This window comes from Lathamus discolor, chromosome 17, assembly GCF_037157495.1.
Source record: "Lathamus discolor isolate bLatDis1 chromosome 17, bLatDis1.hap1, whole genome shotgun sequence".
In the NCBI taxonomy this organism is placed as follows: Eukaryota; Metazoa; Chordata; class Aves; order Psittaciformes; family Psittacidae; genus Lathamus; species Lathamus discolor.
The window spans coordinates 6,796,315-6,824,017 of record NC_088900.1 but is presented as its reverse complement, the minus strand read 5'-3'; the positions used below and the strand labels follow the sequence as shown (position 1 = coordinate 6,824,017).

Sequence of the window (27,703 nt, the reverse complement as noted above, 5' to 3'; positions counted from 1 at the left end):
GCCTGGTAATTTAATAAGGCACCTTTATTAAGCTCAATTCATTCAAAAGCTAAGAGTGATATACAAGGTTAAATACCAGCAGTCTAAAGGTGACGCTGTAGCAGCAACCAATTTGAAAAACTTATTACAAACCCATTCTGCGTCTGATGAGATTTCTTTTCCAGCAGGCACCCCATGCGCCTGCCGGCGTGGGAGCTGCAGCCTTCCCAACGGGACCATGCACCCCGTTCCTTGCCCTGCTCCTTGTCCCACCACCTCTGCTTTCATTCCTCCAGATGCTGAAGGCTCCCCCAACTAACAGGTCGTGCTGAGAGCTCAGACAGAGGGAGGCCACGGCAGACCGCACCTCCCCTCCAATTCCACCGGCCATCCCGAGCTCTCCATGCTGAAGTTCCCCAGCTTTAAAGCTCCGTGGTTTGGAAGTTACCAGAACTCTCCAGGTCTGCATTTGTCCCCATCCTTCCTTTTATTAGCCTCTTGCCCAGCTTTTGTGCCATCAGCAGCGATTATTAATGGTGACTTCTTGAGAGCACTGAACAGCATCAGGCCGAGCACTTGGGCCGGTGCATTCACTCTAAAAATGCCATCGTTCCTGATTACTCCCTACGGACTTTCCTTTGAGATCTGCCAGTTAGCAATTCCATAATCCATTTAAATGTGTGCTCCATCGATAATGCTTAGATGTCATTAATCAGCCAAGACAAAACCCTACATCGAGCTCAGTGCCTTACAAAGGCCTAAGCCTATTATTCCTACCCATGCCCTTTCATCAGGCCAACCTATGATCTCCAAAGCAGGCACGCTTACCATCTCAAAGCCCAGCACCAGCCTGACCTCCTCATGTGCCCAGGGTACCACGATGCTCCGGCCGGGCCCATCAAGCTGTGGGCAAGCTTCCTGCTGCCCGTTAAGTGCCTCTTCCCAAGGGGAAGAGCCAGGATGCATGGCTTTATCTGGGAGTACAACCACGGACTTGAGCAGATGTTTGGTTTCCTTGGGAAAGGCAAAGCAGCACGTGAAAGGTGGTTACATCCTCACCCGTGTGCCTCTCCCATGAAATACAATCACAGTGTGCATAATGAGGAAGCTACGTGCAGTGATTTCAACCCTGTGGCTGTATCCACTGATTTCACTGTGCACAGGAGCTACCAAAAGCTGCCATAGAAAACCTGCATTGCACTCCACGTACGCGCTCCTTGGGGCCGTGCCAATCCTACCAGCATTGAATCATTGCACCGCAGCAGCTCCCAGTCCTCCAGCAATCTCCATGCGAGCGATACAACTCCTACAATGCAGCAATCTGTCCACCCTGAACTCAAACCCACGCTGAAAACAGTCGGAATAACACAGCGAAAACATCCTGGGTAGCACTCGTGGCTTCAGAGCCACCCAGATAATACTTCATCTGCCAATGGGCTCTATTTCACCCATCTCCTCACCTCTGCTTACATCTGTGCCCCAAAGCAACTCTTCAGACCCTGACTGCTGGCAGCTTCCATGCTGACTGCCAGGGGAAGGGCAGGAGGAGCGTGTCCCTCACTATTAGAAGGCAGCAGCCAAGCAGGCGTTTATACACGGGTTAAACACAACTGTCCCCTCTGCTCTGAAATCAGACAGGATTGCTTATCAGGAAATGAAGCCTGCGTCAAAGACAGCCCAGACCTGGCAAGCCTGAAGCTTCCCCTCACCTCTCGCAAGGACAGGAGTCTGCGGGGCTGGTTTTCAGCCAAAAGGCACAAACCTCGCAAATAAATAGCTCCCGTGCTCGCAGTAACGAGTAAGTGTGCGACCAGCGGCTCCCACCTCGTCTGGAAGAGCCTTGCAAAGACCGCTCTGCATAATTCACCCTCAGCAGAAGGCACTGAGAGCCTGCAGCAGCAAAAGGGAAGCCAAGGCCAGGCAGGCTACAAACACTTCAGCATTTAAGTGAGTTCTGCTGCCTAACGCCTGCAAAAGGCAGAGTCCAGCCCAAAGCGGGAGCTCCTCGCCCCCAACAACACCCCTCGGAGAAAACCTTCTTAATGAGCTTGCAAATGAGCACCCGACTGGGAAATGTCACAAACAAGAGTGGCTAACGCCCCAGAAAATCAAATAACGCTTGGCTGACGGCGGCGCTTTTCAGATGCACTGGAAGGGAGAGAGAAAAAAGCCTTAAATCAAAGTTTGTGAAGGGGTCAACACCTCGCTGAACAAAACAACGCATTTATTCCGTTTCAGAAATCTCCAGATGATAAATTACACTGATGTTAATCACTTCGCTGCATACTCTGCAATTAATACTCGTATGCAACAAATGTGAGGTTTGCTGGAGATGCAGCCGCACACATGCATATATATGGCCCATTTTTACCATCATTTGGCACCAAAAATCCTCCCTTCCTAACAGCAGAGGCTGTAACAGATTCCATCGGTGCGTATTTTAACAGGACATGTGCAGATGTTATGAAGAATGAATAAGCAATTCATTAGAACTTCAGAAAGGCAAAAAATACAGCAAGGCACAGAAAACGCCACATCAAGACCCCGACACTTCTGCTTCCAGCCTCACGAAATGAGATAAGCGCCACAAAGGCTGAACTTAAACGTCTCCGAGAATATCTGGTTCCATTCCATTCCTTAATGATATTTTAATGCGTTTTGTTGCTTCATTTCCTTTCTAAAATTACACTCAACGCGCTGCTCTGCCATCCCTCACCGGCGGATCACGATCCCACAGGGAAAGCAGCTCCAGCTGGAATCGGGAGCTCTTCCCAAACCCGGACCGGGCAGCACACCGGCTGCCGCTGCCCCCGGTTCCTTGTGCACTGTTAATGTTCTCCTGAATGTTCTCACCACTGCTCAAACTCTGTTTGCTTTGGGAGCCATCACCAGGAGCCTCTCATACGTATTCCTCAGTGTCTGTTTGCACAGATTTCTTTCCAACAGCATCTCCTACATGCACGCAGCAACATTTATCTCTCAACTTCGCAAAGGGCCAGTCTGTGCCGCATTACATACGTAACAAACAGCTTACTCCAGGAGTAGGACAAGTTAATACTGATCACAGGCCGGTTTTGCTGAGCGCAGCAGAACAGACCGTCCTCCCAGCACGTGCTGCTGTGAGCAGGTTCCTGCCTGGTGTTTCCTTGGAAAACAACAGAACCAACCCACAACTTTGGAGCTGCATCTTGGAAAAAACCTCCCTGTGCTCTGAAATGTAGTCAGACAAAAACCACCTCATTACCCGAGAAGGCTCCATCCATCATCCTCCTGTCCTTCCCCAACACATTTCATGCTCCAGTTGGATACATTAAATGCAGAGAAATACAGCATCTGCTGAGAAGAACATTTTCCTGTTCCCTGCTGATGCCCCGACGAGGCGGCTCTACTGTGACCTTGGACAGAATGGGCAGGACTTATGGGGAGAGGATGGAAGAGCAGGGAATGAATGAGCAGCACAGCTAGTGGGTCTGGAGCAGGAAATACACCATGGCCAGGGGAACTGCACCCCCAGCAGCTGCAGGAGTCCTACGCTCCAACTGCAAAAGCCCATCCCTAAAAGCCATCAAGCACATACCAATTAGGCCTCACTGTAGGCACCTCAGCTCCCTAGGAGGCTGAGCACGGGTCCACAGCAGCACTGATGGAGATGCCTCTCCGTGAAGACAACAGGGGCTTCCTCCTGCCCAACACGCCATCAGCATGAAGGGTAAAGTTTGCTCTGCAACAGCCTCTCCCACGCGGAGCTCAGGCCCAGCAGCAGGCATTAAATGCAACTGTCTGGATGCCATCCAGCACATGGAGTCCCAAAGCTGCTACCTGCTGGGAGCTGCCAGGTTATGATGCATGACATGTTCTTCTGCCCGTGCTCTCCTCTCAAGCCATCTGCTGCTGCCCACTGCAGGACCTGACCGGACTAGCATGGGTCAGGTCCCCAGTATATCACCATAATCACTTTCAAGAAGCTCAGAGTTTAATGCAAACCAGACCATAAACACAAAGCAGCCTGAAAGCCCTTCTCCTGCCCATCCCTGCTCTCCTCCAAGGAGGCTCTGCGCTAGTTCCAGTCCAACAAACGGCTCTGGAATGACACACAAGGATGCTACCATCAGTGCTAAGGGCAGAAACACGGGCAGCGAGTGCAGCCTCCAAGGTGTTCACTGGAGTAGGCATGTGTCCTGCAGGACATCCAAGTAACTGCAGTTTGTGTGCGCTCTGCCTTCACAGCATGGGGAAACCTGCAAAGGCTGCAAACGAAAGAGGTCAGAATGGATTTATCTGAGGAAGAGTGGAAAAAATGTTAATGCTTTTGCAGAAAAAGGGCAGCGGCCACCTCCTATCCCATCAGACAATCGGGATTCCAGAGGGATTGCTGAAAGGAAGCCTAAAGGTGAGCTGATGTCCTTTCGAACAAGGGGAAGAGCCCAGCAAGGTTTCAATACCTCTGCATAAACAGGGGAGATGGGATCTTTTTTCCCCCCGTTAAGTATTTGATCAAGCCTCACAAAGGTGCTAATGTATTATTAAAGCTAATGGAGCTCTACAAGAAATGTTAATGGACATTAAGTTTGCATAAATGAATTACACATTAGCTCGGTCGCAAGAAATCTCGTATCTGCCAATTTAGGTGGTATCTGATCATTTCTGTTTTCCTCATTACAGGAACATTACTTCCCGCTAGTTTCAGAGATATGACAATTGTAACCAAGATGTTCATAATGAAACTACATAATGAAGCAGATGAAATAAATTAATACAGAACACCCTCTTCTGCTGAAGTGAGGTTCCAGTTGAAGTGAGCCTCCACAAACAAGCCCCCTGCAGCACCCCGGCTCTGTGAGGACTCTGTGATGGTGCTTTGGGAGCCGCTTGCTGCTCAGATGGTGCAGCAGCTCCTGCCCTCATCCCCAGCAGCTTCCCCGTGGCACGGCTGCATTTGGGACCAGCAGCACTCCCAGGCACCTGCTCCTAAACCTTGTTAGTGTCATATACAGCAGCACAGTTCCTAAACAAAGTGAGATGTTATTAACAGCAGACATGTTAGAAGTGTCACAGAAAACAGGCTGGCCTTCACCAGCAGCATTACTGAAGACTCCACATACATCATGTTCCTCTGACTTAAAAAACCACCTGGTGCTGTGTGTTTGCAGTGCACAACACTGGGTTTCTTTTGCACAGAGCCGAGTTTTTGTCAGTGAACTCCCAATGGTGACCAGTCGCTTTGATGTGGCAGTAGAGAAGCATTTTTCAAAGAGATAGGTAGGTTGCTAAGAGAAAAATACTCAGGTTTAATCTGTTCTGACAAGTATAAAGCCCAGCCAGGAACCTTTGACAGTGCAGATTCTATGTACAGAAAGTTATTTCTTAAGAGCAGAAAGGTATGTATTTATCGTACTGCAGAAGGGCCAGGAGAAGTCGTGGCTTAGCCCCTGAAGCGGTACCCACCATTTTGAGCAACAATACAGAAGCGCCATCAATGCTGTCATTTTACCTTCAGAGTAGTTCCTGAACTCTGAAGTGAGGGATTTGATACGTTAAGAGAATGAAAAGTGCTGCTACTCACACATAACTTCCAGGTAGCGCTGCGTCTGCAGGTCCTTGACAGCGGGGTGGTCCACCAGGCAGATGACAGGGACCCCGTCGTCCTCCCGTCCCACCTTCAGCAGCAGCTGGCTGGTCACCGTGTACATGTCGGACCACTGCTCCACCTCCGACTTGCCTGGGGGAGAGAGCAGAGAGCAGAGGGTGGGTGATGGCGGATGGAGCGCATCCCCTTCCGGTGCCGTCCATCCCCGTTAGGCAGGCTCCGAGGGTTAGGGGGGGCTGTTGCCAGTTGAAGTCAATGCTGCGTTACCGCAGTGATTAACGATCCTCTCACACCATCCCCAAATCCCCAAACTCTTAAATCAATGAGCTGCAAATCCCTCCCACTCCTGAATCAACAATTAGCTACAGAAGTGATTAACCAGATTAACTCCATTAAAAGCGGTATCGATGGGCGGAAGTGTTTCAGCGGTGCTGGTCGGAGCAAAGCGCTGTTCCAGGCTGGCTGCTGGAAGGATGCAGTAAGGCACAGCATGGAGACACGGAGGAACAACAGAGAAGGCAGGAGGAAAAGACAGCAGGCACCTGCTGACAATGCACCTCCGCTTTGTCTTCAGATACTCTCATCTGTGGCTTTGTGTTTAAGAATTCTCAGTGTAAACGTTAAGGGCAACTCCTGTAGCAGAAGTCTTTCAAACGCAAAATACTCGTGTATAATCCATTGAAGTGAAAGAGAGGCCAGATGCAGAAAGCAACACCCCATGATGCTTAAAAGAAAGGCTTTCTGATCCGCAAAGCCGCTGTCCTGCTCTTCACAACCCGCAGGCAGGTATTTCAGATTCCCTACTTCTGTGTGAAAAACCGAAACTGCAACGAATCAGCAGGGCGAGCAAGAAGCTACCACCCAGCTCAGCAGTCTTCAAAGGGAAAGGGAAGCTGGGATTCATTTGCCACCACAAGAAAACTCAATCAAGAAGCCGGACAGGACAAGCACGAAGGGTCACGACTGTTGCACTGCTGCCCACCAGAATGGGGAAGGAAGCCAGAAAGGGGCCCCAGGAAGGGAAGATCTGCACTGGTGACAACTGGTGCTGGGAACCAGTGGAACACCCCTTCAAGTGGCAACAGGTTTGCTTTCCACCTTTATCAGCATGCTCTCAGATGTGTCCTGCTCGGATGCTCGCAGGTGTTTGACTTAAAGACGATTTCATCCTGCCCTCGGAGGGGGAGGATTTGAAGTAATAAGCCTGGACTTGTATAGAGAGCCCTTCAGTGTCTCAGACTGGGTAAAGCACAAAGGTGCTGTCAACCAAGCTCACATCTACATGCAAGCTTAAACTAACAGCATGTCACATGCAATCTGAGTCAGTGACTTGAATGTGCAAATACCGGGAGCAACCAGACTTCAGGGAGTCGGAGAAACCCATCTCACATGAATATTCAAGTGAACACAGAGAAAACACTCTATAAACAACAGTGCAGAATGTGAAGGTGAGCTCAAAATCCTCACAGCCCAAAGCGCAGGTGACCCTGCCCGCACCTTAAACTGGGCAGAAAGCTGCAGAAACCACTGCGGAAGAAAACTCAGCTTTGGGGCTGCTCAAGGTCACCTCCAGTTAAGGAAAGGCTCCAGGGCCCTGTACTGGTGCCTGGCAGGCAGAGCCACAGACGCAGTCCACCCCTTCTGCATTAGAGAACAAGCTGTCTGCCCACACATTCCTTTGCTCCTGAGCTGGCATTCAAAGTAGCTCACTCCACTCTTTCTCCTTTTATTTTCTCCCCTTAAAAAGGCAACACAGAACAAATCCCCGGCATTACATAAATCATCTCAGCTGCCTGAGACATCACCTCTGGGAAAAGCAAGTGGCTCAGAGGATGCACCTACCGGTGAGCTCCTTGTTTCCTTTGAACCATCTGATGGTGGTGGCTGGTCTGCTGGCCATGGCAGTGCAGTTCAGCTCGATCTCTTCTCCCTCGACAGCGATTTCTTTCTGGATATCGATTACCAGATTGCGCGGTGGGACTGCAATGAGAAAGCCAACAGAGCACGTGCTTGATGAAAAACCATTCTGTGATCACTAACACAAGACAAAACCTCCAGGAAAAACCCTAAAACCGACTAAAGGAAAGCAGCAACTGGGATTTACTTGATCTTTCAATCAATCAAATCCTTCGATAGGCGGTTTCGCAGTAATCAGAGTAAGCGCTTCCACTCTTCACCTAACAGTCATCGTGGTGGAGCAAATTATTACTTATCAAGTTTGTAACTTTCTGTTCCCAGTCCCAGGCGGGCGCCGTTCCAGGGAAGAGCTGTACCTTCTGCGCTACTCCGTGCTGCGTGCTGCTATTTGAAGGTACAGCTTGACTCTGCACACATTTCTTGACTTCTTCTGACAAGGAGAGGAAACACAAGAGCTGACATTTGGGAGTGCATTGCTTACCGTGCCTCGAACCTCGCGAGGCAATTTTTCTCTCCTGCTGTTCAGCTTCAAGCCTCAGCCGTGGGGAGTGGAACCAGGCCAGCAAGCATCAAGCTCATTTAAAAGGCTCGAGGAGCTGCTGAGCCCCAGCCCGGATGGAATGAACCACCCGGGGAACTACCCTGCATCCCCATCCACTGCAGCACCATGCGCCAGCCACCGACCCAGCGAGAGGAGAGAGCCAGTTCTGCACCCAGGGATGGGCACCTCCATTGTATAGCCATTCCTTCAGCATGGCAGCTTGCCCTTCGCCTCAGGCACCTACAGATCAAGACTCTTCCAAACACCACGCTAGGAGACTATGCACAATGAAAATCACCCAGTAATATTGAGAAACATGCTATAGGTTCAGGAGGTAACAACCACTGCAGTGTCTCTGAGAGTGTGACCAACCAGCTTAAAGGTTCCCAGGCAGGAACAAGGAGTCTCCTTCCCCTGAAAGCACCAGTAGAAGAAAAATGATCATCAAGGGATCATTGCACAAAGCTGCAGCTCAGAAAAACCCCGGAAATTCCAAAGGAAACTCAACTTTGCTCTGATCAATATGATTAAGCAACTGCATAGTTCAAATGTGACTAACACGTTTTGGAGCTAATGAAGAACAAATATGTATAAATACCATCCAGATGATCAAATGGACTAATTAGTCACTTGTGGCTTTTCTCTAACAAGAACAGAACAGGCTCCACATTTGAGATCTTCACATGTTCCAATTAAGCATGAATAAATCTACATATTGTGTCACAGAAGACATTAAAGCACATGGGCGAGAGGGGGAAGCGCTGCTGAAGCTCTCTCCAACACTGGCTCCAAAGAAGGATGCAGTGCTGGCACTGGAAGATGCAGATCAGTGACACTGCTCCTTGACAGACCTTACTCTGTATGGAAGTCAGAGCGACAGCCACGAGACCTTTGGTGGGGAATGCATTCCCAGCAGGACCAGCCGCATACCGACACAGAGAACCACTGCTCTGCCCCAGCTCATTTCTTCTCCGAATTAGGGAGTCAGCAGAACAGGACACAGGAAAGGTGTCACCTCTGGCTTGGTGGTACCCGACCTCTCCCTACAAACTGCAGCCAAGATCCTCCATCTCCTCACAACGAACATCTACTGTGCCTGCCTGCTCTGTGAGATGATGCTTGGTCTGAGCACGTGCTGGAGGTGAAGGGACAAGACCCACTGCTTTAAGGACCTTGGCGCTGGCTGTGCTGCAAGTCCTTCTCCAAACGAACTGAAGCACAAGGCAGGGAAACAGACTTTGCTCTGGATTCTGAAGCATGAAGCACATTTGAAAATCAAAATCAAACCCAGCAAATTCTCTCTGCCCACAGAAGCTGTGGCTGCCCCATCCCCGGCAGTGTTCAAGGCCAGCTTGGACACAGTGGATTGGAGCAACCTGCTCTAGTGGAAGGTGTCCCTGCTCGTGGCAGGGGGTTAGAACTGTGTGAGCTTTAAAGGTCCCTTCGACCCAAACCATTCTGTGGTTCTATGAAACTGCATTTTGTCTCCCACTTGAAAGACACACCATGCTGGCTTCTAGGTGAAGACAGTAAGTACTCTTATTTCAAACACCTTCTTACCACTGTTAGCAGTGAAATGAAATCCAACAAACTATTTTTCGTGTGTGATTCAGAGAGAAGAGGTGGGGGAGAGCTTCCTATGCCTATGAACACCAGAAAGCACACTGAAACTTTGAAGATGTTGATAAATGTAATGGCACGAGTAGAACTGCTTATAAACATTATTTAAACAACGTATAAAAACCTAAGAACCAAATCTCATTATACAGAAGAAGGAAGATTTAAACTAATCAGCAAGTGAGATCTTACATTAAGTCACCCTCTGTGATTCAGGTTCTCCTATTAATAGAGTCTTAAAAGCTGTTGCTAATCTGCAGAAGCAGCTCTAATGGCATGAGCTGCTATTACCGGTAACAGCATCAGGCTGAGCTGCCCGTGCAGGGGAGCAGAGGAAAGGGGAGAGCTCAGGCCAGCGTGCCTGAGCACATTCCAGGGATGGGACGGGATGGAGGGGAGCAGCAGCACCAGCCTCAGCTCTGCAAACAGCCATTTCAAAGCAAATGAGCAAACTGATGGTGTCAAACGAGGGACCTCGTGTTCTTTCACACGTGAAACAAATTTTTGCTAAAATTAATAGGAAGCTATCACTTTCCATTAGCTGAGCTCGAGGTCTCTCTGACTATATACATCAACTGACAGAGACGCGAGAACTTCACCACGCTGGAGGTTCACCAGCGAGGCCGTTAGTAACATCAGCCCTTAAGGAGTATCATAGACGGGCAAAGATGCTGTCATTTGCCATTAAAATGTAATCTCTCAAATCCCCAAGTTTTGGAAGGGAAGAGTCAGTGTGCGATCAGAGTAGTCTGATTACTGAAAACACAACATCCATAAACTGAACAGTTCCACCACGCTACGAGGCATTCCTGTTAATTCATTTTCCCTCTGCATATCAGATAATTATTGAAAGACATTTCCTACAGCTTTTCCTTTCTGGCTGACTTCTTTCTCACTCTGCCAGATGAGATGCACCCACCGCAACTCATCTTCCCCTCTCCCTACGATGTGTGCCTTCTCTTGCCCTACAGCAACAGCCACGAGACAGAGGACGACATTCCTGCCAGGACACCAGCAGGCCCAGAACACCAGATGATTCACTGGGATACTCTTACAGAGCAGTGACAGCACTAATGACTAATCCCTGCAGACTGTGTGCAAACCAAGGCTGGTATTAAGCCCCACTCCACAAAGGGCAGCAGAACCTCGCAGCTTTTCAAGGGACCGGCCCAAGTAAAGTTGCGGCTTGGAAGAGCACAACACCGCATGCTTCCACCTCTGCTCACTCTTTGAAGCCAAAACCTGCCTGAACAGAAAGGGAAGGCCTGAGAATCACACTAAATACAACGCAACCTGCAGAGAGAGGCTCTGGGTGCAGCCAGGGACACCTTGCAAGGCAGGAAGGCTACGTGAGGATGATGCCACCGAACGACCTGCTTGGTACTTGCCCTTGAAAACCCTGTGCCTGCAGGTTCAAGTCCTAGGCTGCTTAGAGCTGCTGAAGGGCTGAGCTGGTCTCCAGTGGGAGAGTGCTGGGTGTTCAAATCCTGCCTATGCTGTATCACTGGAGAGCTGCAGCCCCATCCTGCTGACCCCAAAGTTCACCACAAGCACCTATTTGGTCCTTACCGAGCACTGTGATGGTGGTGTAGATTTCCTGGGGGGGATCAGTGTAGAGCTGGCAGAAGTACCTTCCCTCATCAGAAATGGAGACGTTTGTCAGGGACACCCGGAGCTCACTGTTGGAGAAGTTCACCAGCTGGAACCTGCTGTCCTTCAGCGCTGGGGAGCAAGCACAGCCTCAGTGACCGAGACAAGAGACGCAGCATCCCCTCTCCCAGCAAAGGTCTTCATATAAAACCAGCAGAGACACCCACCCCCTGGGTTCCTGATGGCAGCGTCCATCCTGCCTCTGACCTTTAAGTCCAGCCCCCTAAGGTAGTTCAGTTCCTAGATCATTACAAGGACTCAACATAAGCCCAGCACCTTATGAGGTACTTATCAGCTGATAAGCTGATATCAGATGGCCCTGGGACCTGCAGGTAAAATGTTTGTTCAGTAAATCACTTCTACATGGCCCCATTTCTGAGTGTTTGCAGTCAGTGGACTAGAGGCAGTATGAGAGAGAAAAGACTTGGGAAAAGCATGGTTTAAAGTCTCCTGACCAGTAACAGCTGCCCATTACTGGTGTAATTGAGAGGGTTTCACTGCAGGTACCATGCTCTGGGGCATGACCATCACAGGAAACAAAGCCAGCCTCATCCACTGGATACGGCACTGATGGGAGATGCTGGTTTGGTTACAAAGCAGCGCAGACTGCCTTGAAATCCTCAGTCTTCAAAGCCAACAGATTACCTCTGAGAACATTGCGCTGTCTCGGCGTTGCCCTGTTCAATTTGTTTGTGTCAGCTAAATATTTGGCACTCAATTGCAATTCACCCTGAATTACTACAATCAATTCCTATTGCAAAGTAAGACGGTCTGACTTTTAAAGGGGACCGTCAAGGTTTCCATTAAGGAGAAAGATTATGATTGCCTGTCTCATCTACCCTCTGAAGAATTGACTAAACTCGAAGCATCCAGCATTGCATTAAAGGACGAGCTCTTGGCAAACGCTTTCTCCCAAGTGCGAGCGAGGCGCAGGAAAAGTTGTTATCAAACAAGGAAAGATGGGACTTACGTCTGAAATCTCGGAAATAGATGGTTTGCCTGTTGGGATTCAGGAGCTGAATCACCGAGTCGTCGCTGTTCTTGACGCGGCAGCTGATGGTGGCGACGTCCCCCTCCACCACCGTCACATCTTCTGTAACCAGATTCTGGCCATCACCTTCAGGAGAGAGCAAAGAACAAACAGCAACATCAGACACGACGCCGGCAAGTCCTGTTCGTGTACCCAGCACCCTGGGAAAGCCAGACCTAGCCTGGATGTCCAGCGGAGCAGCCAGTGGGGCTCCCGGACACCACACACCCCCGATGCCCTGACACATGTTCCACATGTGCAGCAACGCCAGACATCTGCTTCCTCTCTCAGCGGATGAATTCTGTTACATTACCTCCAAGAGCAGTTTGCTATAAGGAGCTTTTACCCTTTGACTTGAGCACACAGACTTTGGGGAACCAGCTTGCACTCACTCTGTGTAATCAGTAGGAGATATTAATGTCCAGAGGCAAGAAAAAGAGAATTCAACGCAATTATGCAGCGGGAGCCGTGTAATCATTTACAGGAGATCACCTCAAACTCTCCTCCTAATGATCTGAGTCACCACATCACATGCACACAGAGAGATTCACTTCCCATGTCAAGGGATGCAGACGATGGGAATCTGAAACCAGCGCTTTGCACTTGGGGTCCTGCACCCATGTACCAACAGCGGAGACCCAAAGCCATCGATCCATGAGGGGCCACAGCAGCCGTCGCATCCCGCCTGGGTACCAGAGCACCACAGCTGTGCTCAAGCAGCCCTGGTCCACCAGAGCCAGCGCCAGGCACTCCGGTACCTCCAGAGCAGTGCTAGCACAAATAGTCGATGTTACTAACTGCTCCTGGGGAATAATTTTATCAAAGCCATTCAAAACAAGGTTCTTGCACAAGGATCAGCTTGATATGTTCTCATAAACGCAATATTCACTACAAATCATTAACAAAGCTATTAAGATTCGATTTCCATCTCAGCAATTATTGCTAGCATATTTTTTTACATTTACTTTAAAAGACTCAATCCTATTTTCAATTCATTAAACTGTTCCTTGCATTTACTGAATTTTACATCAGCTTAGAAGCCTATTTGAATTAATAAGAATTACAGTAGAAGTAATTTAGAAATAAATTATTTGAAGTTCAAGCCACTGAAGCTTTTCATGCCGGGATGCTGCTACATTAAGCCTGCTGACTGATGCCTTTGGAAGTCCAGCATCTCTGTCCAGGCTGGCACCAGGATCCCCCTCTCCAGAAGGCATTTATCTCCCTGAGGACACCGACAGGCCGAGTGCACGTAAGGACACGCCGAGGCATGGTCCAAAGCCAACCGCATCACCAGCCCAGCAGACTTTGCGTATTTGTTCTGAACCAAAGGGCGTCTAATCCGGCCCTTGGCTGCAAAGCTCCCCTTGCTCTGCTGACCTAAATATGCTTCCGTGGCTGAGAGCACCAGACCGTGCACGATAACGCTTTGGGGGATCTGGATTCCGATCTGCTCCCGCTTACCAAGACAAGGAGGGCACTGCCGTGACCTGCATCAAGTACAGACTGAATTAAATCAAAGGCAACATGAAGTGAGAGCTCCAGACCCATCTTCACGTCAACGTTCCGGGGAGTTTCTCAGTAAATATTTACTGGCAGCGTGTTTGAGGAGCATTAGACACGTTCGCAGCACCACGACATGTTGTGACAGAAAAGGGAAGACTGGGGAGGGGAAATGAAGCTTATGGACCCAACAGGGAACGGCAGAAGTCGAAAGAAGCAAAGGAAAGCTGCTACTGAAACCCAACTTTAAATCAGCTCCCAGTTCCCGATGCATGTGGGGGGCCATGAGCAGAGCCAATGGGAAAAACCCAGCAGAATTACATGGGATAGGTTTTTACCTGTTCCACAGGGGCGGACTGACACAGCCCCCATACTCTCTCTGTGCATTACACAGTGGTCTCCTGCTGGGGAGCCCAATACTAAGCCCAAATCCCCTCTCCAGCATTCAATGCATACAACAGACAGACTCCAGGCCCTGGCCCGGAGTCTGGATCATCCTTATCTCCAATGTAAGGCATTGCTACGGAGAGGAAGGGAGAAAGGAACACAGAAGAAGCCAGGTTCAGGGTGAACTGCCCTACATATTCAATGCCTGGAACAGCATTAATGAGCAAGTACAGCAGCCTGGGAACAGCCGTGGCTGGAGCCTATGCAATTCATTTTCCCACTTCTCTTTCTGCCTCAGACCACCACAGTCTCCGCTTTTCAGACTGCAAAGACAAACATCGATGAGTAAATTGTGTTTCAAATGAGTTCCTCTTAGCTGGACACAGCCCAGGGACCTTGGCTCATATGCAGCGGTCACATTTAAAATCAATTCCTTCTCCACTTGCAGCACGCCGGGAGCGAGGGGAGCGCCAGGGAGAAAGAAGGAGAGATGAAAACTACGTGCTCGTGAGCACGATTCTGCCATTCCCAGGGAAAGACGAGCAGCGCCGCTGCTGATCCAGCCTACGGGATAGTAGCACAACGGCCTTCCAAGGAAGAGTAATCCTCACCGTACCCGAGCCATGTGAGCCCAGAGACTCAAACAAAATGCCTCTTCAGCAACTGAGTCAAGGGAAACAACCCACATGGGTGCACAAACTGCTTGTTCGTGTGCTCCAGGAGCAAGCGACCCGGCGACCAGTCCGCAGAATTCCCATCATTTGAATGTCACAGCTCATCGCTCCTTTCCAGCTCCTACAAGGAACGTGGTGCTTAAATAACCAGCCCCAGTTGCGACAAACATGAGGAGGGTTTGATGAACTCCTCCTGATCCACCTACTGCAGGCGCTTCGTCTACTTCTTGATGCTCCTCTCCCCTAGCAGTGCCTACGCTCTCTCCATCCATCATGAAGACAGCAGCCCTCCAAAGGAAACGTCAGGAACCGCCTGTTTGGGAGCACTTCAGGAGCCAGAGAGACTTCTTGTCATGATCAGGTAAGAGGAGCCTTGCAGAGCCGGCAAGAGGAGGAAATCAAATCGCCATTTCACTGCTCTGCACATTTGCTTGACGGAGGGAGGAGAGGATTGACAACCCAGTGCTGGAAGAAGTTGCTGGAGCTCAGTGCACCTGGTCTCCAAGGCTTCCGAGGCTCCTTCAGAAAGCTGCAGTCGTCACACTTGAACTTTGGAGAAGAATGGACAATCCGCGCTAATTGTGCTGGCGAGGAAAGGCAATTGCTTCCTGCGGAGTTAATTTCATGACAGCTTTTCACGGGCAAAAGAATGACAATTTCGGATGAGGCTGCCTACAGACCATGCACGTGCGAGCGCGGGGCACGGCTGGCAGCGGGGTGAGCACTGCTGCAGTGAGCTAGTCCCACAGCAGCAATGGGATGGATTGGGGCTGCAGAGCAGCGCCACGCAGTGAAACCCAGTCTGCAGTCCACATCATGTGCAGAGACAGGGATGCTGCCATCCACTTGCATTAATCCCGAGCGCTTCCGGGTGAAGGAGAGCAGAAGAGGCAGCCTGCTGCTACTTACACCCATGTGTAATCCTCTTGGATGCCCGCTGAGGCCAAGGAGCCACATGGGGAGCAGATCTGCTTCCAGAGACACCAAGGAAAGAGGATCTTGTGGCTCTGCTTCTCTCTCTCCAAAGCAGAGACTGCAGCAAATCGATGTGGCAACACTCACCTGGTACAAATCTCCTTACTTTCAGATTTAATGTGTATTATTCTTTATTCACCACTACAGCTAGGTTTGATAGAACTGCTTTGAGAAAGGATGCTGCTCATGGCACCAGTTCTGGTATCACTTGATGATGCTAAAAGAATCAGTTCCTGTTTGGGATTGGGGGAAAGGAGGTGTGGGTGGAATCAGCATTCACAGAAACTATCCCAAAAAACATTAGTACCGTGGATGTGTGAAAGCGCAGGTACTGCTGACGGCTAAGGAAGTGCACTGCTGATGAAGGAACTGCTCCTCAGCAAAGCACGATGTCTTCCACTTTCCAAGCAGAGAATAGTTTGGCCAAAGGTTGATTGCTCCTCAGAAGAGGAAATGGAAGAGGCACCAGATTAAAGGGTCACATCAGAGCCACGACTGACCCTGGCCCTGCCACCGGTCCCCCGGAGCCGGGTCGGTGGGAGATGCTTCTGCGCCCGACTTGGCTGAAGGCGCGCTGGTTTCTGCCCAGCCTCCCCACCAAACCTTGGGTGCAGGACTTGTGCACCACTTTGGACCACCAGTCCTGGGATGCGAGCGGATGTCTGGCGCAGCCTGCAGGGAGCCAACCGCCGCCAGCTCGCTGTCACGGGCTCACCAAGCTGCCTCGCCACCGCAGGGGCCCGTTTCCCTCTTTCCCAGCCCATATTTTAGCAGGCGTGTGAATGCTTTCAGCACCTTTCTGCGGTGCTGCGCCCGGCTCCTCTCCGAGCCACAGCTCACACTTCCCTGCTGAACGGCCCTCCTGAGACAGCATGCAAGAGTGTGCTAAAAATGCCTTCCTGCGGGGAGCACGTTTACGCTGTGACACGCACACGCGTCGCTCGTACACTGCAAAGTCAAGCGAGTTGTGCACAGCTATTAAATTCCTGGAGGAGAAAACGCTACAGCCACCTTTATGGCTTTTCTGGCTTAAAGAGGAAGAATAAAAGATGACAACAGCTCAGAGCTGACACCAGCGGCTGTATTTACTTTAAACATTTGTGAATTTCTGCATGATGAAGTGGCATTGGGGAATTCTTTCCACTGGATTGCAAGCAAAGCAGCACAGAGGCAGAAAACTGCCGGGAAACAGCCCCAAAGCGGCGCTCTCGATGAGAACAAACCAGTTATAGCCCACATCCTGCGCAACAAGCAGAAGGAAGCATTTCTTCTCACCCTAAGAGTTAAACCCCTTTTCCCCCTCCTATGAAACCCTGCGCACTGCTGGCCACAGGTTTCTCAACCCAGAGCATCCCCTGACCTGCCAGGCCCCGCGTGCTGCTCCTCTCATGCTGCCGCTGCTGCTGCCAGGAACCACATCGGCGCAGATTTATGATCTGCCACCTGTGCTGGGATTAGATGTCAGCCTTGTCTTTCTATTACCCACATATTGATAGATAAAATTCCACGGCCATACACTGCTTCTCCCTTCAAAGGTTACCACTGGGGATGCTGAGGATCGATACCCATCTCATCTGTCGCTGGCTGGGAGGAACAGAGCAAACAAGGCTGCTGGGGGGGGGGAAGGACCTGGCACAGCTCGCAGCATTAGTACCGGGTTTTGCCACAAAGCCTGTTGTTCCTCATAACTCCGGGTTTTTATTCCACTTTTCTAACCAAATCCTGGAATGGAAAGCAATTCACAACAACCACCAAAATGCAGTCTTTCAGAAAATGATCATTCGTGCACAGTTAATAGGTTTGAATTCTTTGAAGGAGGAATCCTATGAGCCACGCTCACCACAATGGAGCTTCTGCTGTCTGAAAGCACAATTCACACATTTTGCTGCCATAGATAGATTGGGAAGCTGCATGCCTGGTTTAGAACTAATTCCTTAACCCATTGGACAGTTCTTAAATAAAAGATGTTGCTAGTGCAGCTCTTCCTTTTCCTTTTTTATACCTATCTATCTATCTAGGGATGCTCAAACAGTTTAACCAACTGCCTAGAAGCAGTGCTTTCCAGAAACAGCAGCAGCTCATCCCTTGCTTTTACTGTGGAAGTTGCAGGTCCATCGCCAAGACAATAGAAGGTTGAAGGGCATGAGGAGGAGCGAGCAGAAGTCCAGCGAAGGGCAAAGCTGTGCACAGCCTCAGGACAACCACAAGGCAGGACCCTGCACTCCTGTTCCTCCCAGTACTGAGCCATCCCTGTGAGCCACCACCCGTCAAGGGCACCCCCTGAAATCCACTGCTCTCCGCTGCTCGGAGGCAGCACCAGCGAGGGAGGAGCCTGACAGCACACGAGGGCCCCAGCAGACTGCAGCCTCCGTTCAGTGTGTTTCAGTAACACCCGTCTAGGATCAGCACTCATTTATCATTAATGGCGCCCTAATACAGAATCGGGTATCTGCATGTTACCTCCCAGCTGCATCGCTACCAAGGACACGCACGGTCCGGATCTGAGGAGGGAGACCTTAATTAATGCAGAGTTCCACACGCACACATGGAACGTCCTCTCTCTGTCACGACGTGGCCCATCAGGAGCCCGAGCCTGACGTGCAGGTAAGAGGTGAAACACTCAGTTTTCCCAGGCGATGAGCACGTTGGGCACATTCACATTACCACAACATTCCCAGCACTTGCTGCCTCACACATTTCCATCTCTGCCACAGGGATGCTCCATACTTAAACACCTCAGCACCGGCTCCAGCCACAACACCCACACTCCCAAAACTGCCAACAGGGGTTACTCGGGATAACAGGATTCTCCAACAACCAGGAAGGCTGTCTCAAGGCTGATGATGGGTTTTGTTTTACTCTAATAAGCAGATACATCTGATATCCGTTCTTATAAGCCATTTCTTGCAGAGATAATAGATAATATTGGGATACAGTATTTTTCTTGGAGTATTCTGGCCAATTCCCGTTCCTTGGCTGAGAGGCAGCTTTAAAGGACACCACTTTACTTGCTGCACTACCCACACAAGCGATGCCACCCCGCTTTCATTTTAATCTTCACAGATCAAAGAAAAGATCTTTTGCCACGGAACAACAGCCACTCTCAGTGAGGGCTATACATCATATAACCATGAGGGTTACGCATTCCCTCCCCAGAAACCCAGGGGGAAGCAGTCTCAGCAGTGGCATTCCAATCCAGGAGAGCTCCTCCCAGCTCACCCTCCCGGAACGGATAACAAGGTATGTTACAACAAAAGCCTTTAGTCTCGGTCTGGCTCAGACACAATGACAAATGCTAGCCTAAAGGGCAACGTATTTGTAAGTTTGAAGTCTCCTGCAACACCAACTGTCCTGATTCCTCCCGGTGATAAAGGCTGCTCTGGGAGCTGGGTTACCATATATTATTTGCCAGAAGAGGAAGAAAAACCATGGAATCAGCCCTCGATCTGCTACCCATCAGATTTATAACTGTTAGCAGAAGACCAACACTCACGCCCCAAAGCATCAATCAGTCAGTGCAGGTTGTGACCGTCCTCCCCAGCCTCCATGAGGTCTGTATTTCTCCCCCCCGCCCCTTCATCGGTGGGATTTGCTTTAACTGAAGCCATGAAAGGAAGGGAAAGGGCAGATGCTCCTTACACAGGAAAATCAAACCATGGCTTCATAAATGTCATCAGCCCAAACCCCATCGGTGCCCCCTGATCCCATCAGTGCTTCCAGAACATTCTCACTCATTTCTCAAAGTTGCAGTCGCCTTTCAAAACCAGACTGTATTTAGTTCTTAATTAAGCAGCTCCCTTTGTGCACACACACACCCGGCCTTGAGGTTTAGCTTGTCGTTTTAAACAAAAGCAGCATGGTAAATGCCTTTTACACGCAACACCATTAGATATAATTAAGCAATGGGTAAAGCATACATTGTGCTATAAATGTCATTTAGTTTTACAGTTAAACTCATCAACATTTATCAAAACACTGCCTCCAGAAAGAACAAGACAGCCACAACCAGTGACTTCAATCCGCTGCTGTCTCTGGAGCAGCGTGCTCCAAGGCAGAACCTCGGCATGGAACAGCTTCCCGCTTCGTATCTGCATCTTTTTGATGGAAATGGTGATTTGCTGCTAAGTTCCTGCACCCAGCAGGACGGGAAGCGAAGGATCCCAGTCTGCTCTAGGACCTTGCGCTTCCCCCCCTCTCAAGCTACACCTCTGGCTGCGCCATGGAGCACGGGGTGAAACCAAAGCCCATGGCCAAGGACCCTTATGCCGGTGGCAGGGCTGCTGCTGCCCAGCGCAGGGCACCGTGCCACCACCTCCTCCCTGCGGACAGCGGGACCAGTGCAAGTTCATGGCACATCCAGCTGCCCAGGGGGAACCGGCAGCCTCGAATGCACAGGGATGCTGGCCCCATGCTCCTGCTGCTGCAGGAAGCCTAAGGTAAAACTTCACTCCTGAGGGTCTGCTTGCTGCGAGGGGCACGTCTCAGCTACCATAAAGGGGATGTGAACTGTAAAGAAAGGGAAACACAAGCAACGCACGTTACCAGACACTGCCGTGCCCGTGCTGCTTTAGAATCTCACCATTGCTTGTTTTCTCCCGAGGAGCATTAAAACATGCAAACTGAGCCCATTAGAGGCAATTTTCAATTTACTGCTCCTCCTTGATATTCACATGGTAAACACCAGCAGGCATCAGCTCCATCAATAAGGCTCGTGGGCACCCAGGTGACTGTAAACTACAGCGAGCTCCCTGACTCTGCACCTTTACACAGAAGAAAAGGCAAAAGAACCACCCAAACAGTTTTGAAATGGGTGTTTCATCATCTCCCATCATTACAAATTATGCGGCAGGAGTACCGAGGAGCAAACGCTGAAGGCTCCTGCTGGTACTTACTCATTCTGCCCCTCCGCAGCAGTGGGAAAGGCTGCTCCAGAGAGGTGAGGATCCCCCCCTTTCCCTCCTCCTCTCCCACCCCCCTGGCTCTATGGCAGACACAAGCTCTGCCCACTCAAACATCTTCCTCACACCGTGTTGGCAAGGCAACTGGCATCAGCGCGAGGCTTTGGGAATGATCCCGCCTGGCATCAGTGCCTGGAGCAGGGAGAAGGGATGGAGCAGTATATGAACAGCAATGCCTGCTCCCTTTTCCAAGCTCAAAGACGAGGCTCGGGTGGTGAAAGCAGCATAAACCTGTACCTCCGCCCAGCAGTCCTCCTCATGCCCTCCCTGCAGCTTGAGAACTACCAGCAGATAAAACTCCTGGCTTCCAGCCTCCTAAACAGCCCTTAGAAAGGAAGGGTTCAGATTTACAGGCAGAGCCAGGTAGGAGAGCCAGGGATCTTGGAAATGGGCACTGTATCCTAGCACCAACTCCCTGGGTCACCTTGTTTTGAAACTGTGCAGTACAGAGAGAGCACTTCACTAAAAATCTATCTTCTTAACTGCTTGGAACTGAATTAAAATGCATGTATGCAGCACTCCTATCTGCCCGCTCTTCTGAGCTTCTCCTTTGGCCTTATGATAAAAGAATGCAGGAAATTATAGCCAACCTTCCCCCAGCCCGGAAAAGGGAATTCATTACAGCAAGCACAAAGTCAGCGCTATTCCAATAAACCAATGCATCCTATTCAAGCACTGAAAAGCATCCTGAAGGCTTGATACCTTACTAGTCATTCACAGCGTGTCCCGCCATGGGTATTACCCAACAACCATGCCCAGGACCTCTATGAGCACAGTAATAGTGTTCCACAACCCCTCCCCTCGCAGCCTTCCCCTGTGTCCCGACCCCAGAGCTGAGCTGACTCCATCCTGCACGAGAGACGCGAGGTGTTGGCCAGAGGTTGAAGCAGCAGTTGAGGACCCGCTATAGACAGCTGCTTGGCATCCCTGGCAAGAACAATGTAAATCACACTCATTCCTCACAGCTCCTCACTCAGACCCAGCAGCTGGAGGAGATCTGCTGATTCTTGCCAACTTGCAAGGAACTGCGAGCCTGGCCTCTCGTACTCAGCACATCCAGGGGGAACAGGAGCAAAGGAGCGAGGCGACAATCAAGAACCCGGCAGCACAGCCCTGGCAGTCCGAGCTTTCCGCAGCCGTTTCAGCCAGGAGCTGCGCTCACGTCCGAGAGCAAGAGAAATTCCCCCCTTAATCACTTGTGCTAAAACCACGTTAAAATCCCCCCAACTTACAGCAAGGTCTGCTGAGAGCAAAGGCCCTGCCCTGAAACTCGGCTCCGCGACACCTGGGTTTGGGAGCTGTGACCAGGAAGTACGACTGGAATTACAGCCTGGCTCAAGGTGCCTTTTAAAAGCACTTTCCGCACTTTAACATGGCTTTTGCTGCAACACCGCTCAGAATCAGTCACAGCCTGGGGAGCTGCTGTACCGAAGGTGCTTTTGGCTTGGTTTTTCCTTTGAAACCTGCCAGGGCTGCCTATTCCGGCAGCGTTTCCTGCCCGGCAGCCTGGCTGGGAGCTGAAGAGCTGCCCCAGCCTGCAGGTACCATAAATCACAGGGCCCATCGGATGCGCCCGCAGGGTTCCGCCTCCCAAGTTACGTTAATAACTCCCTGGGCCTGGAGCAGCCGCCTCCTGCCTGCAACAAGTGCAGTGATCCCGGCTCCTCCCAGCTCGGCTCCTTGGCTGCTGCTCGGAATTCATTACCGTGGAATAACGATCCCGCGAACGGGATTTATTACGCTCAGCCAGTGAGATAAAACACTTGGGGTGTGCAGAAAAAACACTTTGACACAGACACCATATGCTCGGCACCAATGATGAGCTGGGCTACTTCAAGCAGGAAGATTTTGTTTTCCTGCTGCACAGATTCGCCACCCCAAACACGAGAGTGAAGCAGCATGCCTGGAATGGGAGCAGCGGGCACATGCTCTGCTCCATCGGGATGAACTACCCCTCGCCTGCTGCCCAGGCAGCCTGGAGCAGCCCTCACGGGTTGATGAACGCCTGCTGAGATTGGACGGTGTTACAGAGCAAAACAGCCCTCATGAATCATAAGGCTTTATGGGTGTGCAGCTTTGGATGACTCCCTAAGAATCGAACTGCACCCTGCTCATTAGCAAACCTGGCCGCACAAGAGAAGGATTTTGGGAGTGAGGTGATGACACGCAGGTAGCGCAGGGAGCAATGAGGGAAGTCAAACTCCATTTCCAGGCACCCAAAGGGACAACAGCCTCATCAGATGATGGGGCAGGGAAGTAGAGAAGCAGGAAGTGCTGCTGCCTCACTCTTCATTTCAGTCCCAAATGTGTAAAGGAATGGAACTGGTCACCCTGCAAGCGCACAGCCCCATGACACAGCCACCGGCACGGATCTGCCCCACGGGTCCTTGTGCCAGCCGGGGTGTTCGTGAGCAGCAGGACGGGAAACACGGAATCCCCAAACCTTGTACCGGGCATCGTTAATGTGAAACTGCACACCTGCATTCATTCACCCAAATCTGCAGCCCAGAGGATGCACCCCGTTACTGGGGAAGCAGCTGCACTGCTGCGTCTCAGAGTGAACCACAGTGCACGCCGTACGCACGCTGTACCTGTCGCCCCACACAAAAATCCCGGTGGGATGAGTTCTTTATGCTGGCTCGGGTCTTTTGGTTTGTTTTCGAAGCAAACATCAGCAGAATGTACTTTGACAGGCAAGTTACCGGTGCAGAGGTAAGGACGCCCAGCTCTGAGCAGACCTGGCAATCACAAATGGCAGAAACCAAAGGGATTTTCATCCAAACCTCACCTCCTGCGTGGTACCTACCAAACTCTAACAAAAGCATTCAGAAGAAGCAAGCTGAACATACCCAAGTACAAACCCGGGTCATCACTCGGTATACACAGCAGCGGGGCTGTTTATTAATGAGATCTACATTCTAACAGGCTTTCTCACCTGGAAGCGCCCTGCTATTGCACCAGCCCCATTGACTCTGCACTTGTGCTTGGGACTACTTGTGAACAGGAGGTTGCACCCAGCCACCACAAGCCCACCCCCATGTGCCAAGCTCCCACATGGCTCTGGTTTCCAGCCGGTCCCGTCTGATTCAAAACCAGCACGTTTTGGTGCTTTGGGACTGGGTTTCTCCTTGAGCGGCACCCAAGGCACGGCTCACGCCTGGTGCGGCACAGCAATACCTACCCTGTATCCCAGGGCTGCCTGGTACAGCAGAGAACTGCTGGGTTCGTGCACACCCACAACCCAAATGGGACCTTTGCCACAGGGCTACGTGACGCAGCGCCCATCACCAGCCTGTGCTTGCGTCCTGGCTGCCACTTCCCAAAGCCAGGATGCGGGCACTGGGGAGTAAAAAGCTTGGCCAGGGCAGCTCCTCCACATCATGGCTAATGAGGATGGTGCTGGAGACGGAAAGCAAACCTTCCTCCAGGTACTGAGTGATGGTATTGTGAGGGTGAGACCTGCTCGGCTGACAAAACCGCTTGCAGCACTGCTCCGGTCTGAAAACGCCCCATCACGCCTCATCCACCCCCCCAAAAATCATTAACAGCACAATCCTAAAGAGCTGCAGCTTCCTGGCCGTCTTCCCTTGCTGCCATTCCTGGAGCCTGGACACGCAGCCAGTGCCGGAGGGAGCGCTTCAAAGGGTGATCCCAATTAACAGCCCGCATCTATTCATGCTCACACGCTTTACTGGAAGTTTTCCTTTTGTCTTCCCCTGTCCCTTCCCGAACAGGGGCTCATTACTGATGTAGCCCAGGTCTCTAATTGCTTGGGAATGTGGCTCTCAGCACAATACCCCCGAGAGGCTGCTTTATGAGCTGCCCTAACGCCACTGAAGAGGGCCACGAAACCCCCAACCCAGCTGCCTGGCTCCAACCCAGAAACCTCGGATTTCCACTGCACTGAGTCCACATTCCCAAACCAACACTGTGCGAGAGCGAGCGTGATCCTGCCGCCTCCGGGCAACGAGAGCAGGCATCACCAGGAAAGCATCTACCTCTCCATCACCAGCTTTCACACACTCCTGCCCGACCACCCAGGACAGCCACAGATTGACTGTACAATGGTACAGCTGGTGGAACACGCAGCCTGGGGGCGTCCTGCTACAGCACTGTTCAAACCCCACCCTTACCATAGGACAGCAGGGCTGTGGAAGCTGAGAGAACGCATGGATACCCACAGCATCCAGGGAGAGCCATTGCTCAGCTGGTACCAACCTGCACAAGCCATCTAAAGCGTGCCCATGCATCATGGGCGCAGCGTGTGAGGTACTGCATGCACCGGCTCCCAACCCACCCTGCACCAGCCATTTACTCATCTGAGCTTTCCTGGTTTTCCAGCCACGATCCCACCACTGCGGCCCTTCTCTCCCAGAAGGGTTACAGAAAGGAACGCTTTCTGCAGGCAACAACACCCGTGGCGTTTAAGTGATAGTCTTTTTAGGGGAAAGAGCTTGTGGATTGGGTTGCTAAAAGCATCCACCTGCTTATCAATCCAAGAGCAGCATCTCTAAAGGTCACAAGTGGGGAAAAAAATCAAACTGAGAGGCTGATTGTGATTCCTCGCAAAGAGGAACTCGTTTCTCACAGATCCACCCCGCCGTGCTCCGGAACATGACCTTTCCATACAAAGAGAGCAGTGCATTTCTGCCTCTCATGTGTTAACCTCCTTTTCCATGAATTAAAAGCAGTCTTGATACCATCGTTACACACTCTTGCTGCATAAGCCACCGAGGTCCCGCGCGCCAACCCCATCACCACTTCACATTTGTTAGCACAGTATCGGGGTGACACCGGCTCCTGGGAATGGGAATTTTCAGTGGCACTGGTGGAGATGAAGATGATACAAAGCAAGGAAACCTGACAGCGAGAAAAAAGACCCGTCCTCTCAAAACCTTTCAGTTTCTCGACACCCATGAAAGACCCAAATCAAAACTGGAGTCAAGATGGAAAATGCATGGAAGCAGAGCCGAGCACAGTCTGGAGGATGGAGCTGTGGAATCCTCAGGGTTCGATCCCACTCCATTTCACCTACTCCAGGCCACAAACCCCAAACCCAAAGCACCCCAAAAAGACAGAGACCCCCCCCGGGGTGGGGATGCTCCTTGTGTTGCCAGCAGAGGCAGTGAAGGAACAGAGTCATCACCACCTAATACAGCACACCCACAAGCAGGCTTAATGGGATTTGCTGGGAAAGCCACGTATTTAACATAATCATTACATTCTGGCAGCTGAAAATGCTGGCAATATGAACACAGGTTGATCTTCTACTTCTGTACTTACTCATAATGATCTTTATTGGCTGCATGATCTTCACCTGCTTGTTTGCACTGCTCCATCTCTCTTCCAGGAGCAGAACATACGACATTTACCACTGCTGCCTTCCAATTACCTCTTCTTTTAGCGGAAGGTATCTGAAATGTCAGCATGGGATTCCACCCACACCCGCTGCTGCCCAGCCTGGCTACGGCCAGCAATGCTCAGCATCTCCACCCTGCCTCGCAATGCCTCCTGCCAGGCAGGTTAGCCTGAGGAGGAGCTCACGCTGCCCTAGGAGCCATCCTTCAGCACAGACATGAGCAAAGGGGTGCGTTGTCCTTCACCGACCCCAGCAAATCCCTTATTCCAGGTCAGGCTGGACACCAGTGGAGGGTCCAAAGTGGAGCTTTGTCTGGTCACCTCCCATGGCAGGCAGGGAAAGCTGGGTGAAGAATGGCTGTCACACTGCCCTGTGTGCAGTCACGCTGCCCTGTGTGCAGTCACGCTGCCCTGTGCGCAGTCACGCTGCCCTGTGTGCAGTCCACGTCTGCTCTGAACATCATGCAACTCTTCCTCTCGGGCACGTGCTGTCATCATGCGAGTAACACCAGGACCACTCGCCCATTTATAAGGCATCGCAGGGCTGCCGGCTTTCTGGTGACTGCCACAAGCGTGGCAAGCGGGTTGACCATTAGGCACAAAGTCACCTGGGCTTCCAGTGAGCCACGTCGGATCCCCCCTACCACCTAAACCTCCACAAGGACCCCCTCAGCTTACACTTCCTAACATAAACCTGTCAGAGTTACGCGAACTTGAGGCGTGCTTGAACTGCTAGGGAAAGAGAGGGGCTGCGGAGCTCCCGGGTATTCCCACACGGGGAGTGTTTCTCCAGCTCTCCTGCTCCATAGCTGACAAAGAGCGAGGCGGCACGCACAGACGCACCCACAACCACGAGGCTCTGTGGGAAGTAATTAGGAGGCAGACAGGCAGACACACGCTCAGTTCCGCGATGAAGAACAAGGGACAAAAGGAGCGCTTTGATCCCTTCACAGGCTGATGGGACAGAGCCCTCAGCGTCCCTGGCTGCTTCTGTCTCTGCTGAATGTTTGGTACATGAAGAACAGGGAAACAGATCTGAAACTGGCAAAGGAAGTGAGCATGTGAACAGTGTGGACCATCCCCGACCCTCCCAGCCCTGCTGACGAGCAGGTGCTATGAAAATATCCCGTATTCCTCCCATTGCCAAAGATGGGAAGCTAGTAGCAGCCTTCCCTCGGTTACCCTCGCAGAGGAGGGCGGCGAGTGGGCTCTGCTGAGCTCTCAGGACCAACACTAAGTGTGAGTGACGAGATGAAAGCTCGAGGCAGCGCGTACGGGGCTGTGGGAGGGAAGAGCGAGCGTCTGCACCGAGCTCTGCGCGCTCTCCAAAGGGGTCTGGCGGGTGACTCCGCTCCTCTCCATCCCCAGGCTGTTGGAGGAGAGTCAAAGATGAGCCAAAGTCCTTGGGCAGAGGTGAGCACCTCACATCGCGGCCAGCTGAGCCGGACCAGCAACACCATCCTCTTCCCAGTCATCGAGCGGCCTCATCTCCAGAGCTAATTCCATTCCATACATTCACAAATCCTT

At 51.2% G+C, this 27,703-nt stretch overlaps 1 protein-coding gene across 10 annotated transcripts in view; it reads right to left on the bottom strand.

The window, feature by feature from the left end:
• The window catches only part of CADM1 (cell adhesion molecule 1), a 124,574-nt gene that overhangs the window by 31,738 nt on the left and 65,133 nt on the right, over positions 1–27,703 (bottom strand). For all 10 annotated transcript variants that reach the window (XM_065697024.1, XM_065697028.1, XM_065697030.1 and 7 more), the window contains exons 2-5: positions 12,262–12,408; positions 11,211–11,363; positions 7,409–7,546; positions 5,543–5,698 (exon numbers count right to left, since the gene is read on the bottom strand). In XM_065697024.1, coding sequence (XP_065553096.1) covers positions 5,543–5,698; positions 7,409–7,546; positions 11,211–11,363; positions 12,262–12,408 — 594 coding nt within the window. The remainder of the gene's footprint in view (positions 1–5,542; positions 5,699–7,408; positions 7,547–11,210; positions 11,364–12,261; positions 12,409–27,703) is intronic.